Source organism: Myotis brandtii, unplaced genomic scaffold (assembly GCF_000412655.1).
Source record: "Myotis brandtii unplaced genomic scaffold, ASM41265v1 scaffold468, whole genome shotgun sequence".
Classification (NCBI taxonomy): domain Eukaryota; kingdom Metazoa; phylum Chordata; class Mammalia; order Chiroptera; family Vespertilionidae; genus Myotis; species Myotis brandtii.
The window spans coordinates 193,150-203,760 of record NW_005367874.1 but is presented as its reverse complement, the minus strand read 5'-3'; the positions used below and the strand labels follow the sequence as shown (position 1 = coordinate 203,760).

At 35.4% G+C, this 10,611-nt stretch overlaps 1 protein-coding gene across 4 annotated transcripts in view; it reads right to left on the bottom strand.

Annotated features, from left to right (window-relative positions):
* EED (embryonic ectoderm development) overlaps positions 1 to 10,611 on the bottom strand; it is a 33,862-nt gene that overhangs the window by 7,032 nt on the left and 16,219 nt on the right. For 3 of the 4 annotated variants that reach the window (XM_005875623.2, XM_014547177.1, XM_014547179.1), the window contains 4 exons: positions 9,981 to 10,072; positions 6,847 to 6,980; positions 3,929 to 4,034; positions 2,707 to 2,781 (listed from right to left, as the gene is read on the bottom strand). In XM_005875623.2, the coding sequence (XP_005875685.1) occupies positions 2,707 to 2,781; positions 3,929 to 4,034; positions 6,847 to 6,980; positions 9,981 to 10,072 (407 nt within the window). The remainder of the gene's footprint in view (positions 1 to 2,706; positions 2,782 to 3,928; positions 4,035 to 6,846; positions 6,981 to 9,980; positions 10,073 to 10,611) is intronic. The other variant, XM_005875624.2, reaches the window with a different exon arrangement.

Here is a 10,611-nt window from a genome sequence, read left to right as displayed (position 1 = left end):
AGAAAAAAATCACTTCTACTGTCGTGGTAAACAACCTGCTTCCTTATTTATAATGGTCTGGCCCTCTAGCAACTTCAGCGCGAAATTATAGCTACTTTGCCAACAAATGTCAGGTGGTCATAATAATCTGGACACTCAGTGTATATGCCACCTACAAGAAACTCACTTCAGATATAATGATATATGTACATTAAAAGAAAAAAGTTGGGAAAGGATATACCATGCAAACATTGATCAAAAGAAAGCAAAATGGACTAAATTACTCCCAGATAACGGAGACTTCAAAGCAAATTACTAGAGGTGGACATTACATAATGATAAAAAGTCAAGCCACTAAGGCATAGCAAAGTGTGTAAGCACCAACCAACAGAGCTGCAAGATATAGAACTTAAAAGGAAAAAGCCACAATAATAGCTGGAGACTTCGAAACTCATCTCTCAATAATAACATGAGTAGAAAAATCAACAAAGATATAAATTCAACCACATCATCAACCAAGAGGATCTAAACGACAGAACACTCCACTCAATAGCAGACTATACATTCTTTTCAAGCTCCAATGGAACAAACCAAAAATAGGGTTATGAAACATATCTGAAAAAAATAATCAAAATAATAAACAGTGTGTTCTGACAGTGAAATCAAACTGGAAATGAAGAACAGAAAGGTAACAAAAATGTCTCCCAACACCTAGTAACTACACAATACACTTCTTATCAGAATTTGTGAGATGCAGCTAAAGCAGTACTGGTGGAAATTCATAGCACCAAATGCTTACATTAAAAGAGTCTCAAGTCAATAATCGAATCTCCCACCTTAAAAACTAGGAAAAGTGCAAAATATCCCCACAGCAAACAAATTTTTTTTTTAAACTGACAAATCCCTAGCAGGACTCATAAAAAGAAAAATTACCAATTTCAGGAATGAATCAGGCTATCACTAGAGACCTTAAAGATATCAAAAGGATAATAAAGGACTACTACAAACAATTCCATACATGTAAATTTTACATTAAATGGAATGGACCAATTCCTCATACAAGAAAAATTACCAGTAAAAATTCATTAATATGAAATAGCTAATTTGAATGGCCCTTTAACTATTAAGGAAATTGAATCTGTGTTTTAAAAACTCCCCCTCAAAATTTTCTAGACTCAGATGATTTAACTGGAGAAGTCTATCAACCATTTAAAGAATTAACACCAATTCCATATAATCTCTTCAAGAAAATAGGAGGGTAGACTTGAAATTCATTTTATGAAGCCAGTATTCTCGATACCAAAACCAGACAAAAACAGCATAAAAAAGAAAACTTCAGATCAGCATCATACCTCATGACTACAGGCACAAAAATCTTTAACAAAATATTAGCAAAGAGAATTCAGTGCAATCTACTGCATTAACAGACTGAAGAAACCACATGATCATATCAATGGATACAGAAAAAGCACTTAACGAAAGTCATCACCCACTCATGGTAAAACTAAAAATATTAGGAAAAGGGGACAGTTCTCAACTTGATAGAGAATATCTACAAAACTATACAGCTAATATGCGTAATTGTAAAAGATTAAAATTTTTTCTCCTTTATATCAGAAATAAGTCAAGATGTCTGCTCTTAACACTGCTAATCAACATAGTACTGGAAGTCTGCCAGTGCAATAAGGCAAGAAAAGGAAATAAAAAGCATCCAGATCAGAAAGGAAGATATAAAACTTGTTATTTTCAAATGACAAGATGGTCCATGCAGAAAATCCCAAGATATTAATAATTCCCTACCAAAATGTCAGATAGGTTTAACACCATTCTGAGCAAAATCCCGCCCCCCCCTACCCCCTGCAAATAACCTCTGCAAGACTTTTTATAGGTGTAGACAAGATTATTCTAAAATTTATAGGAAAGGCAAAGCAACAGAATAACTAAAATAATTGTGAAAATGAATAATAAAATGGAAGAAATCACTCTACCTACCCATTCCAAGATTTATTATAGAGCTAGAATAATCAAAACTGTGTATGTAGTACTGGTGGAGTACTGGAACAAAAAAGAAAAACCAGAAAGAGTCTCACACAAGTATGTCCAAACAATTTGACAAAGGTACAAAAGCAATTAAAAGGAGAAAGAATAGTCTCTCAATAAGTGGTGCTAAAACAATTGGAAACCTATAGGCAAAAAATAAACTTCTACCTAAACCTCATAAAAAAATTAACTTTAAAGGATCATATATTTAATATAAAGCTTTTTGAAGAAAACACAGGAGAAAATCTTTAGGATCTATGACTTAGTAAAGAGCATTTTAAACACATCAAAAGCATGATCCACAAAATAATTTTTAAAAAATCAACAAATTGAATTTCATCAAAATTAGAGACATCTGTTCTGCAAAAGACCTTGTTAAGAGGATGAAAAGACAAGCTACAGACTGGAAGAAAATATTTGCAAACTACACATCTGACACAAGGATTCATATTTAGAATATATTGAGAGTTCTCAAAACTCAACAGTAAAAATAAAAACAAAAACCAATCCAATTAGAAAATGAGCAAAGACGTGAAGAGACATCATCAAAAAGGATATATTAGATGGTAAATAAGCACATAAAAGATGTTCAACATCACTAGCCATCAGGGAAATGCAAATTAAGACCACGATGAGATATCTCTACACTCCTATCAGAACAGCTAAAATAAAAAATAGTGACAATACCAAATGCCGGCGAAGCTTCCGAGACACTCGATCTTTCATACATTTCTGGTGGGAATGTAAAATGGCACGGCCACTCTGGAAAATAGTTTGGCAGTTTCTTAAAAAACTAAACAAACTTAACCATGACCCAGCAATTGCCCTTCTAGGCATTTATCCCAGAGAAATGAAAACTTAAGTAAGTCCACACAAAACCTGTACACGATTGTTCATTAGCAGCTTTATGTTTAATAGCCCCAATGTGGAAAGGACCAAAATGTCCTACAATACATGAATGGCTAGATAAACTGTGGTACATCCCATACCATAGAATACTACTCAGCAATAAAAAGGGAGAAGTACTGACACACAACAACTTGGATGGCATTATAATGAATGGAAAAAAAAATCTTAAAAAGCGCCATACTGTAACATTCTTACAATGACAAAATCACATGTGATAAAATGACACACACACATTGTACAATGTCAAGACTTTATATTGTATTATAGTTATGTAACCATTGGGGGAAATTGGGTGAAGGGGCCTCTCTGTACTATCTTTCAAACTTCCTGTGAATCTAACTTCAAGATCAAAAGTTTAAATAAGCAAAAAATAATAATAATAATAATAAAATAAAATAAAACTAGCTGCAAGTCAAGAAAAAAATAGATTAGGCTCTGCCAAGAAAATGTGAAATGACCTGAAATCCACACAAGAAACTAGCAATTTCTCCAAATTTAACAATCCCAAATGTTCAGATGACATCACCAACAACTTCTCTAAATTATCAGCGAAGGATACATATATACATCAACATGCTAGAGAAGGGGTTGGCAAACTACAGCCCGTGAGCCAGCTCCAGCTGTCTGTTTTTTTAAATGTAAAAGTGTATTGAAATGGACACAAAACATAAAAAAAACAACCCTACTACTAGCTTTAGATATTGGTTATTTTATAATAACACTGATTATCACAACAATATCATCTTACAAATGAAAATTTTTCATTTTATTGGAGCACAAATTATAATAATTCATTGGAATGTCTTATGCCTAAAACAAGTTTCCAAACCTATCAAAATATCATGAGACTAAAAAAAAAATTAAAAAAAGAAAGAAAAGAAAAAGCAATTCCCAATTTGCCATCCAATTTACCAAACTGCATTAAAAATCGAGCTCCCTAAAAAAAAAAAATCCAACTCACACAAACAATGGAAGTACAGCTTAACAGCAGTTACCATACCTTGGAAAGTATCAAATCACCTAACCATCGCACACAATCAACATAATTCCTATGTATGTCTCTGGTAGAAAAGTCAGGAAAGTGAATTTTCTGAGAAATAAATGGCCTGAAATGGAAATGTAAAAGTTAAGAGAAAAAAGTATAGTCGAATCACACTAACTTTTATTTTTGGATTTTTAAACTTTGAAAAATAAAATGCATGACGATTTTTCTTTGATCCTAGAAAACTGAATACCTTATCTTTCTATTGAGAGCTACAGTCTTACTCCATTTTTGTTTCTATATTTTTTTCCATTATCAGCTCAATTCAATTTTGTTTTTATCCTATCAAATTTCATTTATAAAAATTGTAGCTTCCTACCATACCATGTATATATAGGCCAAATTTAATCAATTCTGGCTATCCTAACCAATGATAAGCAAAGATATCTGATTATAGACCTAGAAGTATTTTTACAGAAAATACCTACTCAATCCTTTAAAATTAGACTATGAGCCTTAGCTGGTTTGACTCTGTGGACAGAGCATCGGCCTGTGGACCAAAGGGTCCTGGGTTTGATTCCGGTCAAGGGCATGTACCTTGGTTGCAGTCTCCTTGGGCACTGGCCCTGGTCGGGGCTTGTGCAGGAGGCAACCAATCTATGTGTTTCACTCACATCGATGTTTCTCTCTGTCTTTCTCTCTCTCTCTTCCACTATTCCTAAAAATCAATGGAAAAATATCATCGGGTGAGGATTAACAACAAAAATAAATAAAATTAAATTAGACTATGAAAGTCAACACATCTGGGTCATTTCAACAGATGGTCATTTTATTGGAGATGATTTGGCTCAGTGGATAGAGCATTGGCCTGCAGACTGAAGGGTCCTGGGTTCGATTCCGATTAAGGGCACATGCCCGGGTTTCGGGCTTGATCCCCAGTGGGGGGAGGGGGGTTGTGTGCAGGAGGCAGCCAATCAATGATTCCCTCTCATCATTGATATTTCTCTCTCTCTCTCACTCCCTTCCTCTCTGAAATCAATGAAAATATATTAAAAAAAAAAAAAAAGATGGTCATTTTTCTAGGAACAATGATACATCATTCCAAAGGCTGCTAAAGGTAAGATTACATGAGAGTACTGCCTTGAGCAACAATTTTGAAAATGGTATCTGACAGGAATCTGACATATGTTAGTTAGGACATTTTTGGATTGAAGAAAGTAAAATATGGTAGCATTTTCCCCCCTTAAAAATGTTTGTGTAAAGACCATAAGCTACAAGTTGCTACTAATCCTACAGTTAATTAAAAGTAAACCTAACATTTCTAATCTAGCGAGTGATTCACTTTCTGTACTGAAATAACTGTAGAAGTTTGATATGCCATAAATTAGTTATGTCTCGGGCAAGTCACAAATCCTCTCTTTACTTTTCCCACAAGAATGCTGGACTGAATCATTTCTAACATCCCTTCCAATACAAATTCTGGGATCTTTTATTAGCCCTGGCTGGTTGGCTCAGTTGGTTGGGTGTCATCCTGTGCATTGAAAGGTCCCTGGTTTGATTTCCAGTCAGGCACATGCCCAGGTTTCAGGCTAGGTCCCCAGTTGGGGGCAGAGGGAAGGGGGAGGGCGTGCTGGAGGCAGCTTATCAATGTTTTGCTCTCACATCATCAACATTTTCCTTTCTCTCTCCCTAAAAGTGAATACAAAAATCTTTTAAAAAATTAAAATATTATTAATGATCTACTAAATGCTTAATTCTGCTATAATTATGTTATTTGCTTTTAAAAAAATATTTTTACTGATTTCAGAGAGAGGAAGGGAGAGGAAGAGAGGGATAGAAATATCAATGATGAGAGAAAATCATTGATTGGCTGCCTTCTGCACTCCCCACACTGGGGATTGAGCCTGCAACCTGGGCATATGCCCTGACCAGGAATCAGACCATGACCTCCTGGTTCATGGGTTAATGCTAAACCAGTGACCACGTGGGTTACGCTATTATTTGCTTTTAAATCAAATACATATTATAATCTATTGTTAAACCTTTCAAGAAGACCAGCATAACCCCCTGTTGTTTTTTGTAAACTGTGAAATATAATTTCTATGTATTCTAGAGCTCCAGAAAATATAAAAACATAAATTTAGCTTTTAATATAAGCTTTTGGTGTTTTAAAATAGAAATCTGAAAGTTGTGCTAATCATTAGAGGCCACTGAAGTTTGATGAATATAAGTGCAATGAAATATCTACTGATGGCTACAAATTTAACTAATAATCTATTAATAGTCTGATTTGATAACCAGAAAATTCTAGCTTTGCTCAAAACACAAAGTGCAAACAAAGTTAATATACACAAACATGATAACTATGGTCAAAGTATTATATTAATAGGATAAATAAGATTCTGAAAAGATAGTTATTGAATCAAGAACTGAGGCATTTCAAAAATATATGAAGATAACCATTAAAAACAAACAAACAAACAAAAAACGAACAAACAAAAAAAAATATATGAAGAACATTGCAAAGTTCCCACTTCTTAGTCTCAGGGAGCAAGGCTCCCACTTTTGAAATTTCTCCACTTAATGAAATGAGTAGCAATTAAAGGAAAGCATTATATTAACATGAATTAAAGCTAAGAACCCCATTTTAAAAAAAGGTTTACTGCACTGAATTAAAATTTACACTGAAAAAAACTAAGTAAAATGTGCTACTAAGTTAGAGAAAACACAATGTAAAGGCGATTTAAAAAAATGAAACAAATATATTAGATTAGAAATAATGGCTTCCGTTGAAAATTTGTGAATTTTATGATATATAAAGTTTTTAAAGTTAACTTCTAAACTCAGTGTTGGGGACTTATATAACAATTTTGGAAAAAGTAAGACCCATCTATTTCACAGCATGAGATACTTGTTTTAAATGCCACAAATGTTACCTGTTAGTTTTATTTGGGTTATAATCATAGGAGTCCTTAATTGCATTAATCATTCTCTTTGAATTAATCCTCCAAAGTTTAAGAGAGTGATCCATACCACAGGACATTATTTTTTCACCCAAAAGATCATAATCCTGTATGTAAAACAAAAAAGCTTAAGTTAAACATTTAAATTATTTTTCCAAACTATACTATTCAGTTTTCACCTATGTACAGTATTGTGAAAAATTTCAAACCACAACACTAACATTTTGGGTTTCATCTATGTAGAAAATAAAACAGAGTTTTTATTGCTCTCAAAATTTAGTTTTAAGTGATTTGTCACTACCACAGTAGATGAGCTTGTAAGCTAAGGAAAGCAAAAAATAGTGTTTAAATTTCATTTATCTTTCAATGAACTTTAAAATATTTTCTTTGCTTGATTTTGAAGATAAACTGAATGCCGAGCCCTAGCCAGTTTACTCACTGGTTAGAGCATCAGCCCTCAGACCTAAGAGTCTTGGGTTCTATTCCCGGTCAAGGGCATGAGCCTCGGTTGCAGGCTCGATCCCCGGCCAGTAGGTCGGGGTGGGTGTTGTAGGCGACCAATCAATGTCTCTTTCTTACATTGATGTTTCTTTCTCCCCATCCTCTCCTTCCCTTCCCTCCACTCTAAGGGGGAAAAAAATCACTGGAAAAAATATCCTATCGTGAGGATTTAAAAAAATTTAAATGCTGAGGTATGACATAAAACCTGAATAGTTATATTACTTTTCTTTATCCAACCCTAATCAAGCAATGAAACTGACACCTGTATGTGCAGCTACTAAACAACTAAAATTTTATCTGTTGTAAGTCAAAATCTTCAGTTACACTGGTCTTAAGAGTTCACTTTTTAAATGAATTTTTAAAAATGTCTAAAAAAGAGAAATAATGTAAGTTTATCATTTGCTGTTCACTAATTTTTAATAGGCATCTAACAAATATCTATTATAACCACCTTATTTCATGGATAAGACACTGTGGTACATGGATGCTATTTAATTTAGCACATGATACATGCGTCATATATTAATTCTTCTAACAGTGAACTCCTGTATTATAGAGAAGAAATAGACTGCCACCTGTTCTCATTATAAGAAATAACAGTAGATGGTGATGGACCAACAATACAATATACAGATGATGTATTATAGAATTGTACAACTCAAACCTATAAAATTTTATTAACCAATGTCAGCCCAATAAATTCTATTTTAAAAATAAAGAAAAATACTCCCATTAAAAATAAAAGGAAATAAGAGTAGGGAGTTCTATTTAAGGAAAATATTTTCCTTACTCACCTAGATAGTATATGTTAATCCAACCTCTGAATTAATTGTGAACACTTGTTTCACAAGAGCTTAGGAACATCAGGTTTGTTGCTTACTGAATTCACCAGTCTGGTGAACAGCAGCAAGGCACTCACTGACTCACTGTTCGTGCCAGTAACTCTAATTCGAAATTCTTAATAAAGAATGGTAGTCTTTAAAAGCCAAATGGAGACTGCTACTGCAACTACTAGAAAATCCAAGTTGGCAGGGCATGATTCTCACAAAAGCATACAAACTCCAACCATAGGAACACTTAGTACCTCCAATTAAAACGCTACATGATTCAAAATGTGGTGCCCTGCCCTAGCTAGTTTGGCTCAGTGGATAGAGCGTCAGCCTGAGGACTGAAGGGTCCTGGGTTTGATTCCGGTCAAGGGCATATGCCTGGGTTTCGGGCTCAATCCCCAGTGGGGTGTGCAGGAGGCAGCCAGTCAATGATTCTCTCTCATCATTGATGTTTCTATCTCTCTCCCTCTCCCTCTCTAAAATCAATACAAATATATTTAAAAAAAAAAACACATGGTGCCCCTTTACATAGTTTAATGAATAAGAACTGAATAGCTGTAAAACTACTAAGTAAGCTATGAATGAAACATAAGTAAAGCTAAAATAATGTAAAAATATAAAAGATCAATAAATCTCTCTATATAAAAGCCTAAGCGGCCGACTGGCCAGTAGCTATGACATGCACAACCACCAGGGAGCAGACGCTCAACGCAGGAGCAGAAACCACAGGCATGTAAACATGGAACAGATGGATAAATATCAGAGAGAAAGGGGGAAGGAAGAGGGCAGGAAGGGATTAATCAAAGATCTTACATGCATACTAGAGGCCCAGTGCACAGATCCGTGCACAGGTGGGGTCCCTCAGACTGGTCTGTGCCCTCTCGCAATCCGGGACCCCTCGGGGGATGTCAGAGAGCTGGTTTCAGCCCGATCCCTGCAGGCCAGGCCAAGGGACCCCACCAGTGCACGAATCTGTGCACTGGGCCTCTAGTTGTAACATAAAGATAACACTGTGCCATGAGAGAGAAAGCTATCCAAAATTCAGCCTGTGCACAATAAAACACTCCTAAAAATGAATAATTTAGATTTCAACTGCAAATAAAACAAAGTTTCTTAATTGCTAACTAGTTATTTTTGTTTGTGTGTTTTTTAAGAGACATGGTCTTACTATGTTGCCCAGGCTGGAGTGCAGTGACTATTCACAGGTGCGATCCCACTACTGATCAGCATGGGAGCTTTGACCTGCTCCGTTTCCAACCTGGGACCATTTACCCCTCCTTAGGCAACCTGGGGGTCCCCAGCTCCCAGGAGGTCACCATATTGATGCCAAACTTACTGTTGTCTGCTGATCGGCATAGTGCACTACAGCCCAGAACTCCTGGGCTCAAGCAATCCTCCTTCCTCAGCTGGGACTACAGGCATGCAGCTCCATGCCCAGCAATTGCTAACTAGTTTAATCTTTTCCTTTAATAACTGAGAAACAGCAAAACAAAACATAACTTGGTGATTTTTTTGATCAATATAGGAAAAAAAACAAGTTCATAGTTAATATTCTTTCATGTGCATGAGTACAAATTAAATACAAAGAGACTTTCTTGCTTTATTCCTTCATTTATAAGATAAAAACCTTGCATAGCACAAGTAAATGAAATGACTGCCTGCCAGGCTATATGAAAAACAACAACAACATATGATTTCATGAAAGGAAAGAGTTCAATGGGGACTGTTCACAACAACGTGCACCTGAAAGTCACTGCCCTGCAGCTTTCAACTTACAGCACTTAGAACTTCATCTCTGTGCCCTTCGACACCTCCAAATATTGCCACCAGAGTGTCCGTTTGGATATTCCATAATCGTAAAGCATGATCTAGTATAGAAATAAAAAAATTAAGATGAATTTTTATCATTCATTTACTGTGAATGTTCAAAACCTCTTTAAAGTAAAACTTACACAAGTTTGGACTTAACTTATGCATAGTAAAGACTAATAATGAAACCCATATCACTTAAAACATTTACATCACATACAGATTTAGGTATGTGTCAGCACAAACTTTCAAGAAATACTTGTAGTTTTAAAAATATTTTTAACTTATTTACCGAATTTGACAGAGTTTTACATTATGCCATAGAACAAAATATTAGCTCTGCCCTCCACCATACCCATTTATACATTAAAGAGGACCGAGTAGCTGATTTTGTTCAATGGTTAGAGCATTGGCCCTCAGACTGAAGGGTCAAGGGCACGTACCTTGGTTGCAGATTCCCCAGCCCTGGTAGGAGCCAGTGTGGGAGGCAGCCAATCCATGTCTCTCTCTCATGCCAATGCCCCTCCATCTCTCCCCCCCTTCTCCCTCCATTGCATTCTCTCTAGAAATCAATGGAAAAAATATCCTCAGGTGAGGA